This window comes from Phoxinus phoxinus, assembly GCF_949152265.1.
Source record: "Phoxinus phoxinus genome assembly, chromosome: 24".
Lineage (NCBI taxonomy): Eukaryota > Metazoa > Chordata > Actinopteri > Cypriniformes > Leuciscidae > Phoxinus > Phoxinus phoxinus.
In genome coordinates, this window is record NC_136899.1 from 14,931,753 (window position 1) to 14,953,485 (window position 21,733).

The 21,733-nt window shown below is 37.6% G+C and overlaps 1 protein-coding gene across 2 annotated transcripts; it reads left to right on the top strand.

The window, feature by feature from the left end:
• Nucleotides 1-403: 403 nt before the first annotated feature.
• pdcd6 (programmed cell death 6) lies at nt 404-17,069 on the top strand. Of its 2 annotated transcripts, XM_079602092.1 has the most exons (6): nt 404-632; nt 3,495-3,556; nt 11,331-11,375; nt 12,624-12,782; nt 13,017-13,126; nt 15,645-17,069. In XM_079602092.1, the coding sequence occupies exons 1-6, from the start codon at nt 550-552 to the stop codon at nt 15,741-15,743; spliced, it is 558 nt and encodes a 185-aa protein (XP_079458218.1). In that variant the 5' UTR covers nt 404-549; the 3' UTR covers nt 15,744-17,069. The 2 variants fall into 2 exon arrangements, with proteins under 2 accessions (XP_079458218.1, XP_079458219.1); XM_079602093.1 differs by lacking the exon at nt 3,495-3,556 and having other exon boundaries at nt 453-632; nt 15,645-16,603.
• Nucleotides 17,070-21,733: the final 4,664 nt, after the last annotated feature.

Below are 21,733 nucleotides of genomic sequence, written 5' to 3' on the forward strand. Positions count from 1 at the left end.
ATAAAATGACTATAACACTCTGATATAAAAAACACATTTTACATTTTCTAAACGTATAGTTTAAAAAAGGTGACAGCAATGTCAAATTATTTATTTATGTGACAATTTATTCACTGTAAGATTGTCTAATAAATTATGCTACCCTAAAAACAATAACACATTTATCACTATGGCCTTGAGTACACATTGGATTTTGTGGAGAGAAAAAAAAAACATTTAAAATATATTTATCCTGTCGAAATCTGTCAGTATGAAGCAAACAGGAATATTTCATTTAGGAACAGTTCATATTTTCCATTAGTCAGACTGTTTGCCCCGCCCATTTAGCGCAAACACTCCGCGCTGAAATGTGACGATCCAATTAAAACAGCAGAAAGCCCCGGCAGAATTCGAAGGGGGCTGTCCCGTGTGACGTCAGCTGATTTTTAATGGGAAGTGGGGAGTTTCACGCCACGCCTCTGCGTGAAGAATTCTTTAGTCAGATTTAAGCAAGTTGAATCTAGCTGCTCATAGAGCACATTTGATCGTCTAGCGGGGCAAGCCGTGGACATGGCCTACCAGAACCAGTATAGACCACCTCAATATAACAACGCGCCGCCGGATCAGAGCTTTTTATGGAATATATTTCAGAGGTGAGTGAAAACACAAGCAGCGATTCCGCATTTGGACGCCTGTCGGTTTGACAAGCGCAGCAGGAAAGAGCATGTTCTTGCAAGTCACGTAACGTTACAAGAAGATAAGAAATGCAATAGGCAACTATAGTAGAGGGCTGTATAGCTCGCAAAAGCAAATAACATTTTGTAGTTACTTCCGCCGCATTTCGATTGCTTTTCAGCGGATAGCGGACTCTTTTCGTCTGACTTTCATTATCAAACCATTGAACACAGTAACGTTAGTTTCAATGCAACCGAGAATAATCGAATACGCCTTTTGCGTAGCTTTTAGCAGTTTTGAATACCATAAGATCGCATGTGTGTGTGTGTGTGTTTATATATATATATATATATATATATATATATATGTGTGTGTGTGTGTGTGTGTGTGTGTGTGTGTGTGTGTGTGTGTGTGTGTGTGTGTGTGTGTGTGTGTGTGATTTTACCCAAATACACACCCGCATAAGTGAGTTGAGTTTGAGTTGTTTTTGTTTAACAAAGTTGCTCGTCTCTATAGTAATGAATTATGTAATACTGCAGAGGATTGAGCCTTAAGGGCCGTTCACACGGGACGCGTTCTTCTTTCGTTCCAGTTGCGCTATTTTATATTGTTAGTTTATGTCACTAATCTCTATAGGCTACATAATTTATGTAGATCAGTGGTTTATGTACACACGGACGTATCTGGCCTTCGAGTCTTTATGTTGTCAATCATTGCTATTTTGAGATGCCTTGTCTTAAAAGTAGGCTAACGTTACTTCAACTTTCGTTTTGAAGTCAAGAACGCTTATAAACGCTCCTTTAGAACATTTCCCTGCCGCCAAAACACTGAAACAGACACAACTCGGTCAACGTATAGCAACATTCATGTTGAACTAATATAATATCACAACAAAATGAAAAAACAAAATGATTGTTCCTTGGTCATATGACTCGGGAATGTCTAAAGGTGTTGTGAGTCACAGTGTTTATCTTACATATGACGATATGAGTAAGTTTCCATGACTATTGAACTGCAAGGTGAAGTGTGTCATATTATGATTGCTTTAGAAAACCCGTGCAACCACATACATTACATATTCCATATGACCTGGCTGTGTGTGTGTGTGTGTGTGATTGCACAGGTTTACAATCTTTGAGAAGCCACACACACACAATTATTATCATCCTCGTGTGAAGGAAAAAGACTGCTATATAAATGGCCAAATTATAAATATGTGTAAAATGTCATTTGGAAAATATTTAGTTGCTATTATGTAAAGAATAGAAAAAATGCTGGGTTGTTTCAACCAAAGTTTGGGTCAAATATTGAACCTTTGGTTTACATTTTTTTTAATTACATTTTTAACCCAACGTTTGGGTTTGTCCATAATTTGACCCAAACATGAGTTGAAACAACCCAGCATTTTTTTAGAGCATAATGTTAGATGTATTTAATTATTTATTAAAATAAAATGTTAATCACATTTTTATTTAAATTAAGTAATTTAGTTTAATCTTATTTTTAATTTATTTTTACATCGACTCACTCTAAACCCGATTTTCCTTTTGTTGCTCCCTGGGGGTCCCTGGACCCCAGTTTAAAAGCCCCTGGACTTATAGTGATGATGGTCGCTGTGATGTTATTGGGAAGTGAGTGGAAAAAGTTCAGTTGGAAAGCCTACTGAGACACTGGGAAAACCAAATCCCCTCACTTCCTAAGCTAGACGTAGTTCGAGTTTTTTCCACTGTCCATTTAGGTAATGATCCAGATGTTCCTGTTCATACTTTCCTTGAATGGAAGTTCTCGTTTAGTCACTCCAGTTTAGTAAATGAAATCTAGTGATTCTCAAAACGCTTCTTATCAGAATTGACGGCTCCATAAAGAGTGAAGTTGACGTTTGTTTCTGAATTCCTTGTGTGAATTAGAGTCACGAGTTCAAATATTGCCTGGTTGGGCAGGGTCTCGTTGGATAAACAAGCCAACAAGACATTCCTTTCACGGTTTACTGTGGTTATGGCCCAGACTGAACTCTCTTTCAAGGTTTTAGCTGTCCGAATTATTGAGGAGGCCTCTCTCTAGCCCGTCTCTTCTGTTTTTCTATGTTTTTTTTTCCTCAGCTGCCTAAAATACTGGGGTTTTGTTGGTGTGCTAAGGCTATGGTGTATATTTCGTAATAGTGTAGCACAGGATTTTGTGAAACCCAATCCTTTTCTACTGTAATCTCTTTATTACAAAACAGAGCGAATAATACATCTAATTTCCACATGGATGAAACACCATTCCCTTAAATTCAGCTCAGAAGGCTTGTAATGGAAAACGTGTCCTTTTTACGATTTATGGCATATGTGTAATGGAAAAGACACTCCCAACAGCAGAAATAGTCACCCGCTCTGCGTGAGACAGACTTTCCCTCCTTTAAAGACATTTCTGACATGCCTTGACTAAAATGAATCATGAAAAAGATCAGCATGTGGCTGCGCCTTCACAACATCAATGAAAGAACGAATTAATATGTGAGCAAATGAAAGATCAAATCAACTGGCTTCCCAAGACACACTTTTCTACATTGTCCCATATGTAAACTCAAAGGAAAATGTTTTTAGATGTAAAAATGATTTTCACTTTCTCAGTATTATTTTATATTTGAAACGTGTAGTCTCGTAATCGTTCGCCACGTAAGCTTTTACTTTCAGTTTCTTTTGAGCAAGGCCCACATCCTGAGTTGTTTCCTTCTTGTCCCATTACAGTTCTAGAACTCATTATTGTATTTCAAGCCATTCACTATAAAATACGTTTTTAACATGAATTGCGTTATTTTTTGGCTAGCCAATGATCAAAACTGTTTCTGTTTCCTCCAGGGTAGATAAAGACAGGAGCGGGGCAATATCAGACACAGAGCTTCAGCAGGCATTATCAAATGGTATGTTTATTTTTTCCCTTTTTTTTCCCTTTTTTCTCACTTTTTAGTCGAAAGATTAAAAGGGAAATATTCCGCAAAGGCCCTCAAGTATAAATATGGTGTGAGTTTTCCATTCACTGCCTTTTATTTAAGAGAATATCTGACTGTTAATAAAAGGAACCAGGTTTCCTTTACATCACATAAACGTGTTTCTTGTACACAGTAAATGTGTTATGACAACACTCATATGATTGTTTTGTCAATACTATTATTTTTGGCAGTATGATTTAGCACAATTTACACGCTGATATTTCCATATGGAAATATTCTTACATTTTGTTGCAATACAAATCAGTCTTTCATTTGTTGTTTATATCAGTGATCACATTTTGTATGGTGATCTTTAAAGTATTTTTACAGTATTGTTGCTAAATGAAGATGTCCACTGTAACTTTGGTTGCTAAATTAAGTTCTTGTTCATGCAATAACCATTATAGCTTGAGGGCAACTTTGGAGATTCTGGGTGATTTCAGTGCACTTTCTATGAATGGGATACACAATGGGTCCTTTTCTCAACAAATGACCAATGAAAGGAAGTGTTCACACAAATGTTGAATGATCTCAGAAGGTCAAACTAAATACTATGTGTTTGTTGTTATTGATAAGCTTTTCCCATAAATCAAAGAATAATATTTGATGATTTTTGTCTTCTTCGTATAATAACTTGCATAAGAGGGTTGAAGATTTAAAGGGATAGTTCACCCACAAATGGAAATTCTGTCATTATTTACTCACCCTCAATTTGTTCTAAACCTGTATGAGTTTCTTTCTTCTGCTCAACACAAAATAATATATTTTGAAGAATGTCAGTATTAATTAACCAGACACTTGATGTTCCCATTGACTTCCATAGTATTTTTTTTCTTCCATACTATGTAAGTCAATGTTGCCCACCAACTGTTTAGTTACCAACATTCTTCAAAATATCTTCTTTTGAGTTCAGCAGAAGAAAGAAATGTGATAGTTAGCTAGAAAAACAATATAAAAAAAGTGCAATATAATATTTTTTTTTAAAAACTTTAAAAACGTATAGTGTTATTATTATAAAAACTTTACATTGCATTATATGCAATTACAATTTAGTTAATTTTAACCTTAATATTAATATTACTGGGTTACCTGTATAGTTTATAGCATTAGTTGAGAAATCATTTTTACTTGAGAAAAATTAACACGTACTGTATCTGATATATATATATCCAAATTAATCTAATTGAATCTATATCTGAAACAAATTGCAAGCTTATGAATAGAAATTAAATTGCGCAATTTGTGTCGATGCCCAGTCTCATAAAAACACAATACCAGTCATTGTAGCAGTTGCCCTGTTGGTGACTTCTGGAGCCTTGTTATGTTTTCTAACTTTGTGTGTGGCTAAACATATTTAAGAGATTGTTGTTTAATTTAGTTATACATATGTTCTCATATCCACATATTTTGTTCTAATGTCACAAGTAATAATCTCAAGGTTTACTGGATTTTTGTAAGTTTGTAAGAAAAAACAAACAAGGTCTCGTGCACTCAATGAGCACAACCGCTCACACCACGGTGACATCATTCTTACCGCGCGCACAATACGCCGAGTATAAACCACGCTTAAGGAGGACAGAAAACCTGAAGGAGATTGATCTATTCAGTTGGCTGATTTCCATGTCTTATTTATCAGTTAGAGTAGGTATAATACTCAATATTGCAAAAGCTGAATAATTCATCAAAGCCTACTGATTAATCTGCCAAATAAACGATTAGTCGATTAATCGTTCCAATAGTCATTAGATTAATAGGTCATCAAAATAATGGTTTGTTGCAGCCCTAACAAAAATTCGCAATCACGTTTTATTATGTGGCGGAAACAAGGCTTCCTTTTGTGCTCTAATGCTTAAAAAAAGTTATAGGACACCAAAGTTTACCTTACTCATGGATTGTGCCTTATATCTGAAATATCTCCTTACCCGATTCTGCTTGATGAGCATATGGCTTTGCTGCCAAAGTGGGTCAGAGTTCTTTCCCTCCTGCCAGAAGCTGTTATCTGCTCTGAGCAGTAAAGGTTGATGTAGTGCTCGTCTCAACGAGGTGCAGAATTAGCAGGAAACTCTGTTATCATTCTTGAGAGTTGGCTGTGTGAGTTTAAGCTGAACGGTTCAATGATCCCAGCGCTTGTTCCTGTCAGCACTGCTGCAGTGTGATCACGATGCTGTGTTATAGCACATAGGCCATTGCCACACTCATTTCAGCAACACCGCGTCATGATGAAGTATAGTAACATTGTAGTAACCCTGTGATATTATGAAGAAGTACGCCGTTGGAAATTCATAGTGTACTTTTGTAGAGGTCATCGCATGCCGCATGTTATGTAGTAGTGTATGGCTGGAACCTTCCTGCGTTCCTGTTCATAGATTAGTGGTTCTGTGGTCAGGTCAAGCCTTTCAGCACTGCTAAAGTCCATTACTCTGTTCTCTGAGTCTCTGAAAGCACCTCAGGGACACAGCAGTCGCACCAGGGGTCTGACCTCAACACTTGATGCTGAACATGTCTATATATGTCTGCACTCTGCAGTACACACTAGAAATAAAGATTCTAGATATCGATGGTTCCATGAAGAACTTTTAACATCATGGAACCTTTTCGTTGAACAAAATGGTCTTTATAGGGGTAACAAATCACTTAAAGGGATACTTCACCTCTGGAAAGATGAATGTGTATTTAAAATGGGTCATTTATGTAGTAAAAATGTGAAATTATTTTTGAATGTGGAGCCTTCTAGACTGAGAAAAGCCAGAAAATGTATTTTTGGCTTATGGGGATGAAAGACAACAACTCCCAGAATGCACTTGCTTCGCTGCCCTACGAGGCCACTCCCAAGCCACGCCTACCGGTAAGAGCGCAGTTAAACAACTAGGCTAAGCTAGTGAGTCTCCCAAAATGTCCAGGATTCGGCTTTTGCGTTCTACAGTCATGTTTACTGTGGCGAACAGGACGAGGCTCGGGCCGCGGGAGAACGGCGCGAGGCCGGTGGCGTGATTACTGATGAGCGGCACCTGTGAGACGCACCGGTCTCGTATCTCTCAGGGAGGAGCGTGAATTTTCTTAGCAATGCTAAAACGCACATCAACCGATCACTTGTCTAGCGTTCATGTAAACACTACATTCAGATTCACCAATCGGAATGAATTCAGTTAGATTGAAACAAAAGGTGTGCATGTAAACAATGAATGGCGACCGCAGAAAGCAAAAGCCGAATCCCGGACATTTTGGACGATCTCGACGGCCGGACATGTCCGGGAAAAAGGATGTATGGTAACCCCTACTACTCAGCTTTCTCCACAGAACAAGAGTCTGTTAGCTTAGCTTCCAAATAAAAGATGGCTGACACTATTTGTACATTCTGTGAGTGAGATCCCACCCTCTATGGGCGGGTTGAAAACATGCGGAAGAGCTCCTTTTACTGGCTGTAGTTTTTAGCCTCTGGCCAAAAAATCCTCAGATGACGCAAAATGAAGATTTGCGTCTTCTGAGGATTTTTTCCCGAACAAAAATACATAAATCTCTCGTCTCAGGGGGATATGAGGGAGGAAAGGATGGTAATTCGAAAATACTACAGGTTTTCTACTGATGCAAAGCTTAATGCTAAATCCTGAAGTATCCCTTTAAGTGTTCTTTACACTAAGAAAAAATTGTTCTTTTAAAGTCCCCCTGTGGTGAAAATCAAGCTTTTAATGTTGTTTATTTGTCTATGTGGTGTTTTTAATGCTTTAAGACAAACCATGTGCAAATTCATAAGTCAACAGCATTGCTGCTGGGTGCAGTGAACCAAAGACAGTCTCAAAAACGCGGTTTGAAATCGCTGGTGTTTCTGACGTCACAAGCTACCTTGTAACCAATCACGTCAACGTGTGATCGTCAACGAGTGAATCTCTGAGCTGGTGTGAGTGAGTGGAGGCAGGGCTAATTTGCATATTCATAGATAAGCGTATACTAAATGAGGCAAGGGTGTCGTGTTACATTAAAGCTATTTTAAGGCATGAAGAAATGTGTTTTCAAAGAAAAAACTTTTAAATATGTAACTTTGGTCAAAGGTGAGTTTTAAAGGATAAAATGATTGACCACAGGGGGACTTGAAAAAACGTTACATTTTGTTTGGGAAAACCTAAAATCATCATCATTTTTTACCAGCATCGCTGCCTAAACCTCCTTTCTTTATTTTTATATATAGAATATTTCCCAGCTTTATATTTTGATATTAATGAATTTCCTCTGAAATAGCTTTATCTTATATCATTATGTTGAATTAACACTTCTGTATTGTCACTGTTATTCAAAACTTTCTTTCTCCTGTTGTTCCCTTCCCTACCCCTCTTTCGTCCGTTGTGTTTCAGGGTGTCTGAATTGATTTGATTATCTTACATTAAAAGTTGTTTCCTCTCAGCTCAGTCGTTTAGCTGGCTCAACATATTTACACACTCCTGAATTTCTCCAATGCTGCTCTAGGCGTTTGCTGTAGTGCTGCTGTTCATGTAGATTTATATCAGAAGTCATCGCTGTAAGGAAAGTGAAGCAGTGGAAGTGGGCAGCTGTGATTTACTATGTCACCACCGTCCAGTTCACTGACTCCAGCCGTGTTGCATTATAATTTCACTCCTGTGACCAGAGCATAATGAATTTTACTCACAAAGCATAAATGGAAATGAAAACATTCAAATTTGCTGTTAGGACTGTTTAGCTGTGGTTGACTGTTTTATAGGCCTATAGTGACTGACTGCCTGGCTCTCATTTATCTCATATTATTTGGAGCCTGAAAGCAGAGTTTTTTGGGTTGTTTGTGGTGTGGTCAGATTCAGAGATGTATAATCAGACTTGTACCAACTGTTTTGATATTACATGTTCATACCAGTCCTGATTAAATGAACACAATGTAATGTCAAAATGCTATACAAGTGTGTAACAAACTTGGATGTGAACTTTTGTGCTTGCAGACAAGAAACTGAATCAAACTTATCAAATTTTGAGAATGATAGTCTGACCTTCACTTATGAAAGTGATACAGTAGATCCAAATCAGATATTAGAAAAGTTACAAACAACTTTGACCTCAGAGGACAGTTTATAATTAGAAGTTTATCTAAATTGAAGATTTTCCCCCAGAACTCCACGGTGACAGCGACATTTATGAGGAAAATGCCTCACAAAACAGACATACGAAAAAAAGAAAATCTAAAAAATGTTTTTTTTATTTATTTTTTATTAATGCTTGTGAAAGAAGTCTCTTATGCTCACCAATGCTGCATTTATTTGATCAAAAACACAGAAAAAAAAAAAAAAATGATTGTAAAATACTATTAAAACATATATATACAGTTTTTTTTCGATTTTAACATTTTAAAATGTTTTTTTTATTCTTGTGATAACAAAGCTATTTAGCTATTTCTAAAGCTATTTTTTTTACTCTAGTCTTCAGGGTCACATGATCCTTCAGAAATCATTCTAATATGATGATTTGGTGCTCAAGAAACATTTGTTATTATTCATTTTGAAAACAGTTGTGCTGCTTAATATTTATTTGTGAAAACATGATAAAAAAATTTCAGGATTCTTTTTTGAATAGAAAGTTCAAAACAACATTTTGTTTGAAATATAAGTCTGTAATCATGTAAAAGTCTTCACTGTCGCGTTTGGTCCATTTCAATTGCATAGTTGCTGAATAAAATTATAAATTTTCTGTAAAAAAAACAATTATGTTACACAAAAAAATAGAGACAGGTTTGTATATGCCTCCGTGCACCGTTTCACAAATACTCAAGGGAAAAAAAGGCATAATTCTACTGTCATAAGGACAAAAATATATGTCGTTTTTTTTAATAATGAAAAGGTTCTATAAAAAAAAGTACATCCAGCAAATTTCTTAATTCACTCACCTCTGAAAGGTGTAGTAAAAAGCAATTTTTTGCTTTTTTGACCCTTTATGCAATTTCTAAGCCCAGTCCTTTAACATAAAATGTGTTTTATCAGCTGTGTTTTCTCTCTTGAATATGATTTAAAAAGAAGTCCTTGTGTTAGCATATGCAGTGTTGTTGTATGCGGCTGACGGCTTGTGTGCTTGTCTGGTGGAGTGATGTGAATGTTGCTGTTTTTCCATGATTCCTCCCGGAGTGGGCATTGCTGTGACTGGAGCCAGTGTGCAGCACAGGGGCGTCTTTGTGCCAGAATTCAGACCCGCCTCCTCTCCAGTCCTTGCCACTAGCAGCCATTCTCCCTCTGAGATGGCACCACGCTATTCACACTATTTCCAACAGCTTACCTAATATGGCCAGGGTGACCTTGGTGTCTCAAAAAAAAAAATATATATATATATTTAGGCCTTTTGTTACAAAGGTTATTTTTTCCATTCTGTTCTTCCTGCGTCCCGGGGCTATTCACATCTGTTCCCCATCCCACTAACTAGAGGAGCATCCTGATTATTCCCTGATTGTTCACCCAGTGCAAGTCCTTCCTCTCTCTCGTAGCGGCTCTTGTCGGTGTGTGTGAGGCCATGACTCAGCATTGCGAAGAAGAATGGCTTTATTTTACAGCTGTACATTTCATTCCTGTGTCTTCTGGTGTTGTAACGCGGAGCACGCCGCCCACTGTGTGCTGTAGGTGTGCTAAGATAAGCACGCTCAAACAAATGATAGTGTTATTTCAGCCAAAGCAGAAATGGAGAGTTCACTGAGCTGGGATCAGAGACTGACCTATATAGACTATAGTGTGTTACTGAAGGTCAGTAAAGGCTGCCTACTGAAGCGTACCTGAAATGAAAGCGTATTTTTACTAAATACATGTTATGACCAAAATGCCACTCCCTAGTGATCTCACCATTGGCATTACAAATCACGCTCAAAGGAGACCGTAAATGAACAGAGGAACATGATTCAAATAGAAAATATACAGCTGTGTTGTGACCGCTGGCTATCTTAAAGGAACACGCTGACTTTTTGGGACTTTAGCTTATTCACCGTATCCCCCAGAGTTAGATAAGTACATATATACCCTTTTCATCTCCGTGCATGCCGTAACTCTGTCTGATGCACTGCCTAGCTTAGCACAAAGACTGGAGGTAAACGGCTCCAGCTAGCATACTGCTCCCAATAAGTGACAAAATAACACCAACATTTTCCCATTTACATGTTGTGATTTGTATAGTCACAGCATGTACAAATAACAAGGTTACGTGAGACACACCCATCTTCTAACCGTACATACTGGGAACTATGGGCAGAGTGATTAGCACAACACTCTGAGAGAACTCTCTGCTCCTCACCACGGGGCTTCTCAGGTGCAAATCACTCCGCAGAAGAGCAGTGCAACTAATAATGCAAACTAATAATAAAGTTTGTAATGCATAAAAAGCAGTTGACGTCAAACACAGCACACACACACACACACACACCGGGGTAAAAGGTCTATTTTACAGGTTTAAGAGCCTTTCAGAAAATAATCGGGCACTGGCAAAACATCTACTCAATATAATGAATTCTAAGCAGAAAATTTACTTTTAATGATACAAACCTGAAAAATAAATATTTATTTAGCTGAATATTCTATTTCTATTCTACTTAAATATGTTAAAAACAGTGCATGACATAACATTTATCAACATTTTGCTTACAGGAATGACTGGCATATTGATTCAAGCTTCCTTTTGTTGCTTTAATAATTTAGTTTTAAATGGAATCTGATTATTTGTTTTGTTTCATCTCCAGGTACATGGACACCGTTCAACCCTGTGACCGTCAGATCAATTATATGTGAGTATTATCATTGTTGTATTTTACAAAACTCGATATGCGTTGTTTAGTGATCTTGTGTTCTCTTACTACTTCATCATCAACCGCCAAAGTTCAGTTCCAATTCTCCAGAACGCAAGTACAGATAATGCATAAAATACCCAGATGTGTTCTTGATATCAAGGATGCATTGAGTGCAGACTTGAGAGGATCAAAACATTAAAAATCCCATAAGTCATATCGGGCGGACGAAGTACGGAAGCCTGTAAGCTTTAAACTTTTCCGTTCTCACTCAAGAGATTCCCGCTGAAAGCTCGCAAGTACGTGATGGCTTGTGAAAGTAAACGTGTTGTTTGTTTGGCGTAATTTAAATGAAGTTCTAATACCGGGGGAAAGCCTTTAAAAGAATCCTAAAGTTGACAAATCATTAAATATACAAGTAAACATTAAATAATAAATATACACTCATGTAAAATGAAAAGATATCAAATAATAACAATAATGTAAGTCAATATTTGAATAGGTTATGACATCTTTGATGTTATGTTTTCTTTATTGTGCATTGAATGCTGCTGTCACAGGGCCTAATATGTGCTGAACGGTCAGTTGAGAAACGTATCAATTCTTACAAGGATGTGTTCTGTGTCCTCGTGTCCTTCCGAGTTTGTTCTTATAAGGTAGCCTAGCAAGACCGTTCTCCACGAGAATTTAGAAACAGTCATTCTGCCTTTTTCTTCTTTGTCCCATAATCCTCTGTTTGTTTGTGAGCTCCATGACAACCCAGATTGTTTCCTATTAGCACATTTAGCTTATAAAGGTTGAGTTGTTCCAGCTCAAACTGGAAGCATGTATCTGTCATCTGACTTGAAAGTAACTCAGAAGAAGTAACTGTATTAAGAAACAGAAATCATCAGAGCTTCTCTTGAGAAAGTTAGTCAATAATAATTGACTGTGTTTAATGATCCTTCACTCCAGAATAAGTCAATCACTTTCTGCTCATTTAAAGTCAATACACATGGGGATCGCAACAGCTCAATTATATACATTTCCATCTGTTTCGTCCATCTCAGAGTTTTGTCTAGTAATCTGTTCAAATCCAGGGCAAAATGTTATGAACGCATCCTATGGCTGTACTTTGTAAACATAGTAAATGGTTTTGACAGAAAATCACCAGTCACGTTACCTCAAAAGCAAAGTAATGCAATAAATCATCAAATTTGAGGATTAAATGTGACCAAACATTCCCTAATGCTTTCTTTTCTTTTTCAGCTATGTTTGACCGGGAGAACAAAGGCGGGGTCAACTTCAACGAGTTTGCCGGCGTTTGGAAGTACATCACAGACTGGCAGAACATCTTCCGCACCTACGACAGGGACAACTCAGGGTTTATCGACAAGACCGAGCTCAAACAGGCTCTCACCGGCTTTGGTGAGTTCGTAATGCTTACTTATTGACTGCTATTAACGGAAAGCCGGAGGTGATGGATGCATCCAGTGAGGTGTTTAGAAGAAAATCCCGTAGGAATGAGAGGCAAGGGCACTGATTCACAAGACCAATAAGAGGAAGGACAAATAAACTGATGGAACCACTGATGAAAAATGATTAATGTCACCCGTGTGGAAAATTGTGAACTGAACTTCGAACACTTCTCTTTTTGCACAGGTTATCGTCTTTCAGATCAGTTCTACAACACACTGATAGAGAAATTTGACCGTCAGAAGAGGGGACAAGTGGCTTTTGATGACTTCATTCAGTGCTGTATTGTACTACAGGTAATGATCTGTGTTTCTTAATGTTTCCCTCATGTTGTTTTCTTTCTTCTGTGGAACACAAAAGGAGAATGTTTGAAGAATATCCTGCTCATTCTTTTTCAAATAATGAAAGTAAATGGGTACTTGGACTGTCAAGCTCCAAAATAGCAAAAGAACCTTAAACATATCATAAGTAATTCATGCAAGCTATCATTTAATAGTTTTGTGTGAGCAAACAAACAATGATTGTTATTTGCAGACACTCTTGACATTTGCCATCGAATCATCTATCAATGAAGAGTTCATGATAGATGAATATATGTTTCGTGAATATATGTTTCGTGAATTAATATTTCTTAAGAATTAGATCTTTTTAATGAACCGACTGACCAGTCTGCACTGATTTGTAAGTTTCTTCATAATCTTGAGTCACTTTTACCTAGAAACACATTTGTAGTTTTATACACTAAAAATCTAGCCTATTAATTCACCCAAAAATGAAAATTCTGTCATTAATTACTCACCCTCATGTCGCTCCAAACCTGTAAGACCTTCGTTCATCTTTGGAACACAAATGAAGATATTTTATGATGAACATAGACAGCAATTTAATTACCACTTTAAAGGCCCAGAAAGGTAGTAAAGACGTCGTTAAATTAGTCCATGAGACTACAGTGGTTCAACCTTAAATTTATGAAGTGACGAGAATACTTTTTGTGCGCAAAAACAAACAAAAATAATGGCTTTATTCAACTTTTTTTTTCTCTCGTCTGTGTCAGTCTCCTACGCTGTTTACGTTGTAAATACAGTGCAGTTCTTCCAAGATCTACTTCAGAACGCCGGCTTACCATTGGCCGACGCTGTTCACGTGAGCACCACGACACATACGTGTGATGCTGACCAATGGTGAGCCAGCGTTCTGATGAAAGGTAATATTTTGAAAAAGCTTAATAGGGGCACTTTAATGATAAAGTATAATTATCAGCAGTAGTATGGGTCTACTGCAAACTGGATTTTTTTTTTTTAATGGGCTTAAGGTGAGACAATGGCAGGCAAAAAAAATAAAAAATTCACTGGTCAATTTTGAGATTTTGGGCTATTTGTCTTCAATAACATGTCTTCTTTCAGATCTTTAGGTCTTTATTTTTCTACACTTTGTCTATTTGCATCTGTAGATTTCTCCTGAATTCAACAAAAGTTGGCCTTCTAAATCAACTGTTGGAAAGCTCTCTCTCTCCTGTACAAGGTTGTCGGATCCAAATATGGTCATTTTCTTTTTTATCAGCAACCAATCGTACAAAAGTACAATGGGGCATTTAACTCTAAAGCGAAATCTCATTGGCTGATGTCAATCTTTAAAGGGCGTTCTCTCAAAATGTTTTTTTTTCTCAAATCTCCACTTCAGCAGCACTTACATACACCAAACTTTCCAGTTGTATTCCTATCTATATTCTTAAGGTTTTTACTGAGGGCTTTGTTCATATATCATTCAGATTCTGATTTATACAACATTTTTGAAAATGTATTAAAAATTGTATGGCTGTTGACAGTTTTTTCCTTTGTAAAAACCTTTGACTCTAATATGTCAACAAAATGAAACAAGAATTTTGAATCTGGCTTTATCCAATGTTCAGATTTCTCTTCTGGAAAGATATGCAAATGAGCGCATATTTAATGAGATATACATATTTAAACATAAATATTCTAAAAACTTGTAATACAAAATATATTTGTCTTAATGTCAGTAATCAACTGGGGAAGTTTCATGCTGATATCTGTTGTTATTTTTTTCCCCTATTCACATGGGGTGTCTTCCCTTAAGAATTTTCATGTATTAATTGCTTTTATATTGCCAATGTATGAACAGCTAGGTTGCCTATGAAATCCTGTAGACTGATTTTTATGTGAAGGACTCGGATTGTTTTTGCTTGAAAAATCAAAAGGGTGTGACGTTTACACACACTCCCGAGAGCCTCTCTTCCGTTGCTCTTTCTGCTGCGTGAACGGCTGTTGGGGATGTTCGTTAACTATATCGCTGCAAAAGCATTTCCATCTTCCATCGGTGTCGCTAATAACAAGGGTTTTGGAATTTTACATATAGCCCCTTTAACTCAAAAAGTGTTTTGGGGTCAAACTAACTCAGATATATTTGGTCACATTTGTTAATGAATCAGTCTGATCTGGTTCTTGAGTTCAATGCACTGATTCAGTATTCCAGTTACGGTTGTTCAGTTTACGGGAGGGGAAGATTATCAGTGAATAAACTTACATTTTGGTCTATTCCTAATCCTAACATAAAGCTATCTTTTAACTTGCAATACATAGCTCTTGACTTATACAGACCACTTTTATAAAACGTTCATGGTGCTTTTGTGTCCTTTTTGAAGCTTGAACACTTGAGTCCCCCATTCATTGTAATTATATAGAAAAGCACAGTCTTGTTTTGTGTTCAGCAAAAGAACAAATGGGTTTGGGACAGTTCGCCATAATGCAGTGTTATATACCTAAAACTGATTGGGTATTTTTTTTATTTAAACAGAGGTTAACTGACGTGTTCCGGCGATATGACACAGATCAGGACGGCTGGATTCAGGTGTCGTACGAGCAGTATCTGTCAATGGTCTTCAACGTGGTATAGCACAACACGAGCACGCCTGCACTCTCCTGTGCCAAACGCCAAATGTCCCTCCCCATGCGGTCTGAGACAGAGACTAGCCAATACTACCCTCTACAGGACGACACGGGGACGGGATTTTTATGACTCTTCATTCTGTCTGTCTGTCTGTCTGTTCGTCTGTTAGTAGCCATATCGCCATATTTCTTAACCATTATTATTGTAAGAATTATGGAATATCACTCTCTCTGTGTTTAATGAATGTTGACATTGTGAAAATCATATTAAGACTCAGTTGCATGCTTTCTGATAAACCGTCTTAATGTCAAAGCATGAATTAATGTTTCTTTCTTTGGCTGAATTCATGTTTACAATGAAATACTGTGAGTGCAGGTTGTGTTTGCCATGAAAAGATCCTTTTATTTGGATTGACTGTCAGCTCTTCCATATATTTGTAAAGAATTATATTTTTAATCTGCACAATGATGTAATTCAACCTTTTATTTTAGGAAGGAGGTACATATGCTTTTGTATGCCTTTTTCATGCATGATGCCTTACAACTGTTAAAATAACAAACAAAAAAACTGTTTTATTAAAAACTGGAACATGTTTGAAAATAAGTCTTTCATTTGTATGTGCATCTTTTCACGAATGCTACTCATGAGCTATTTTACATTTACCAAGAGTCTGACAGCACACAAAAAGATAAAAATGAGTGTCATTACTGTCAAATATGATCAATAAATATTTTTTTTTAGGTTAGATTGGATGGTTCTCTTTATATAAAGCACAATTCTGCCCCCTACTGTATAGTTTTGTCTAATACATGTTTGGCCATGCTAAATATATTTCTGCCTTAGCAATCCATTAAAACATTAAAATAATTGCCAGCCGAATATTCATTTATTGAGGACCAAACTGCACCAGTTTAATCGTATGGGAGACTGGGGAGTGTAATGCAGTGTAAGTTGTTGTCATGCTAACTTAAAACCCACACAAGCTAAGACTGTTGTGTTATGGCTGCTTAGTGGGGGGATGGTTGTAACAGTTCATTAAAATGTTGGAAACACATGGTTGGAATAAGTGTGGGTCAAGTGTGCACGTTGTCACTTCTGGGCCCATAAGGTCTGCATGCCCCCCAGGGGTAGTCATCTACATATAAAACAACTCTGTGAAAGTGACTGAACCTTCTGTGACAGGAATACAGTACGCAAAAATGCAAGTTAGGTCCATTTATATCCAGAAACAAGTTATATACAGTTTTACAACTTTGTTGCCATGACGCCTAAACCCCCAAAATAGGCGTAAAAGGAGTTGAGCAACTCTTCAGCTGAAATAAAATGAAAGTTAACAAGAACAAATGTTGGTGTTTTTTATATATATAAGATACGCTTCACATTTCTGATTTTTGTCTCAGCCTAGATCACGGTTAAAGGCAAGTGATTGTGCACTTGCAATAGTTGGGCCTAGGCTATGCAATAGTTGGGCCTAGGCTATGGAATAGTCCCTTCATTGTTTTATCTTATTTGTACAGCATGGTTCAACTGCTGTTGTGTTTATCTGTGCTTAATACATATGTAACGGAGGCCAGCTAGTAGTCGCTGTGCGAGTAAACCTCACTCCTCTGATCTCAATAGGCGCTCTAGCGACAGATGCTAGAGGCTGCAGTCTTTAGCCTCTTTGTTAGAACGCATGATTCTCATGCCGGAGACCCGGGTTCGAGACCCGCACGGAGCGGGGTGAATAGGACCCGGGTGTAGGGGTTACACATACATTAGATGTTTAATGTAAATTAGTGTAAGAAGCAGAATTTAAAAATCAATATGATACTTTACTGGAAGCCAGTGTAATCGCTGAAGAACTGGGGAAATGTGTTTGATAGAAGAAGTTCTAGAAACAACATGAGCCGCTGAGTTCTGAAACAACTGTGGTTTATAAAGAAGTTTAGAAGAGAGACCAGTGAGGGACAGAGACAATTAATACAAAGATGAAAGTATGCAGTAAGCATGATATTAACATGAGCTTCGAAGGATAGAGTGCTATCAAGGATGACACCCAGACTCTTAATCTTTTAGAATAGATTTTGTGCTTACAAAAGCTGGGACTGAGATGGTTCTTGCATGTTGCCCAGTTGTGACAAATAGTGGCAAGTGCAATCCTGAATGAAATCCATGTGGGCAATTGGCCTGGGGCCATTATGGAACCTGTGGACAATCCTTTATAGGGCCCAGTTTTTCCAGCCCATTACGTACCCATATAGGCCCCATATACATGTGTTGGCTGGGAAGGAGGATTTCAGTTTTACCGCTATTAAGTTTTAGAAATTTGTACAGAGAAGGTGAAGGAAAGGAACCCTTGCAAGACAGATAGAGCAGGTTGTCATCAGCGCAGCAATGAAAATGGATATCATATTTCCTAAAAATATGACTGAGCGGAAGTAGATAATGAATAAAAGAGGGCCCAAAACAGAACCCTGAGGAACACCAGATGTAATCACTAGATGTTTTTGAAATATTTAAGTTGTTGAAATTATCTAAACAAAGACTTGGGTGCTAGTAATCCCAAAAGAAGCTAACCTGTCAAGGAGTATATTGTGCAAGACAAAATTAAAGGATTTAGAGTCAGCTGTAACAGGCTGTTAGTCATTTTAACAAGAACAGTCACTGTGCTATGCTGGGCCCGGGGACAGAAGCCCGATTGAAATTGCTTAAACAATTTATTGTCAAAGAAATGATCATACTACAACACACTTAAAAAAAAAAAAAAAGAGGCAAATTTGAAATTGGACAAAACTTATCAAAATTGGATGAATCAGCCTCTGTGTTCTTAAGTATGAGAGAAATAAGGAACTAATCTGTCCTTTGCGGTATCCTTAAGTACCAGTAGATGGAAGCCTCGTTCCTCTGTTATTCCCGGACTTCATTTCCCAGTACCCTCTGCTCATTATTAGTTAACTTGTTTCAGCTGTCTTGTTTTCTTAGTTCATTACCCTGTCTATTTAAATGCCTTCTGCCCTATATTCATTATGAAGTCTTGTTTGCTTTGATTTACATTCACAAGCAGTTCTTGTGTTCCTTATGTTTTATCTCTGCCAGACTCTTGGATTCTTTGTTCCTGTCTGCCCTTCATGGAGTGCACTTTGTGTGTTTGGACTGATTATAGTGACCCTCTTCCTGGTATGGACCATGACCTTGGATTATAAACTGCATTTGGATTCTCACTCCTTATGCTGTACGCTATGTATGTTATTGTTGCCTCTACTCTCATAATAATTTATCCAAATTGGATTTAATAAAAACAGGTTGTCATGTACACAAAGCCAAAGCATTGTTGCCACACACATACACGCAGAAAAATGCAATGCCTAATAATATGTACTGCTTTTCATGTGACTGTTTTTGTGCATTGAGGTTTGGGGTGCAGTGTCCATTCTTTCTCACTGTTCAGAAACTTGAGGATTAAGAAAATAAGGGACCGATTGGAAGATTATGGACACTGATTATGGATAGATCAATGTAAACGTACGATTCTGTAAATTATGAAAAAAGGTTATTCTTATCAGTACTAGAATTTAGGCAGCCATATACACTGACACAACTCATGGATTAAATATAAAATTGCTGAACTGAAGCCTCATAATCTTCCTGAGAATATACAGTAACTTAGCAATATTATGCACTCATACATCAAATTATCAACTTATAATAAGATTACATGGACTTGATCCAGAGTATATTTCTGGCCAGTTACAGCATCATCATACTGCTAGACCTGTAAGATTGTCTCAAATTCTCAATGGAGTTAAAACATACTGAAGACATATCTCTACTCTGTTGGATTCAACACTGTTAGAAGAAAAAGGTACAAAAGCTGTGACTGGTGGTACCTTTTCAAAAGGAACACTTCTGTACCTAAAGGGTGCATATTAGTACATTAAAGATTAGTAGCTAAAGTGTACATGTCAATATCTAAATTAAACAAAAATGTACATTTAAAAAAGGATACTGCCCAAGTGACAGCTTTTGTACCTTTTTTCCTGAGAGTGTAGATGCATTTTTTAATAGTGATGTGTTTTGTTTTTTATGTATGTTTAAGGTGTGTAATTTTGGTTGTGTGAAGCACTTTGGTCAACTTGTGTTGTTTTTAAATGTGCTAAACTTTTTTGATGTTGTTACATCTTCATTTAGTGTGGGTTATAGTATTACTGTTATTGTACAAATTTATATCCAAGTAAACATAGTAGCTGATTTCCATTACACGAGAGTAGATGTTACCACTTCATGCTGATTTGAACTTGGCTCTCGCCAAGATAAGCACCAACTAAGACGTAGCTTTACAGTAAACTAATGTGATCCATATGTGTCCATCCATTTACATTTCCTTCCATATGATGATGTAGATATCCTTCTGTCTGGTATTAATGACTAAAGTGTAACGCTGGTTCCAGATATCAGCTTGTTTTGCCTCCCTGGCGCATCAGCATGACAACCGTCTGGATTGAGCTAAGTAGGGTACATCTCTGGGGTCTTCAAGTGGGCACCTTCCATCCTCAGTGTTTCGTTGACTAGCCCACGACACCTCAAGAGGGCTCGACGGTGATCCTGGCATCCCAGCATCACCCCCCTCCGTCCCCCACTCAACTCAGCCCAGCTTAGGTACATCAGCGTTTCTTTCTTTCTATTGTGCTTGAGATCCCCAGCCAGAATCTTTCCGTCTCAACCACAGCCAGTTGCTGCTCCTTTCTGCTGCTTCAGATAAGTTCTTCACTGTGCGACGCAACTCTTGGCCCCTGAATCCGACGTCTCTGAGAAACCGGGTTGTAGAGTGTGCCACAAATCCTCGACAACCCACTTCCACTGGGTAAACCCGGACTCTCCATCCTCGCTGTTCCGCTTCAGTGGCTAGTTGAGCATGCCGCAGTTTCTTCCTCTCATACGCCTCATCTACAGCATCCTCCCATGGCACTGTTAACTCTATCAGGTGAACAAGGCGTGCTGATCCAGACCACAAGACAATATCTGGTCGAAGGTTAGTGATGGCAATCTCAGGTGGAAAAATAAGCCGTTGACCAACATCTGCCAGCATTTTCCAGTCTCTAGCAGCTTCCAGTTGTCCTGGGCGAGGATTGGTTTTAACACCTTTTCTTGGTGGTTTCTCTCCTGGGCGGAGGAATGTTGTCTTCTGTGTGTAATGTTTTGATGGAACAGGTGGCAACTTATTGGTCATGTTACGCTTGTCTTCCAATGCTAAGGCCAAACATCGCAGCACCTGATCATGGTGCCAAGTAAACCGTCCTTGGCTGAATACATTATGAAAATTGGTTAAGATCCATTTGTGGCATTTCCTAATGTTTGAGGAGACCATTGTTGTTGAGTTTAAACCTAATGCCCACTAGATGGCATTGTTTTCAGTTTTCACCTTGGTCACTTTTTATGCCTTGTATGATTTCTCACAACTGTAAATCTAAGTTTTGACTTTGTTTCTTTTCCTCCTGAATTTTGAAAGTCTGACATTTAAGATTTTGCTTTGTTATTGAGATGGCCTTCTGGATCTCTGCATTTGGGTCAAAGTTCACCAGCACTGCTATTCAGAATAGCGTAAGTTAAGGGTCAAACAACCTGAAATCAAATTGTCTATGTCTAGTTTGACTATGTTACAAATGCAAAAGCGTTTATCAAATTTAAAAGTGAAAACAAGTAGAGCTATACAAAAATATATTTGCATAACGGTCCAGTAAACACTAAATTCTCAAGCCCCAGAAAGGTGGTAAAAACATAATTAAAGTAATCCATGTGACTCCAGTGCCTCAGTTTCGTGAAGAGACACGAGTGTAATGACAGGTAAGGATAATGCATACACTGTAAAAATGTTAGAAACATACTGTAAAATACTACAGTAAAAAAAAACTGTAATTGGTGTAATAACACATTATATGAAATTTAGAAATTTTACTTTAAAAAATGTGAGAAGTAGTTGCATATGTACTCATAGTCAGTTGAATGTTGGTTGGGGA

Coding starts and splice junctions, on each gene's coding strand:
- pdcd6 (XM_079602092.1), top strand. CDS start 550: ATGGCCTACCAGAACCAGTATAGACCACCTCAATATAACAACGCGCCG. Junction 633..3,494: donor TTATGGAATATATTTCAGAG/GTGAGTGAAAAC, acceptor TGTTTCCTCCAG/GGTAGATAAAGACAGGAGCG. Junction 13,127..15,644: donor AGTGCTGTATTGTACTACAG/GTAATGATCTGT, acceptor TTATTTAAACAG/AGGTTAACTGACGTGTTCCG.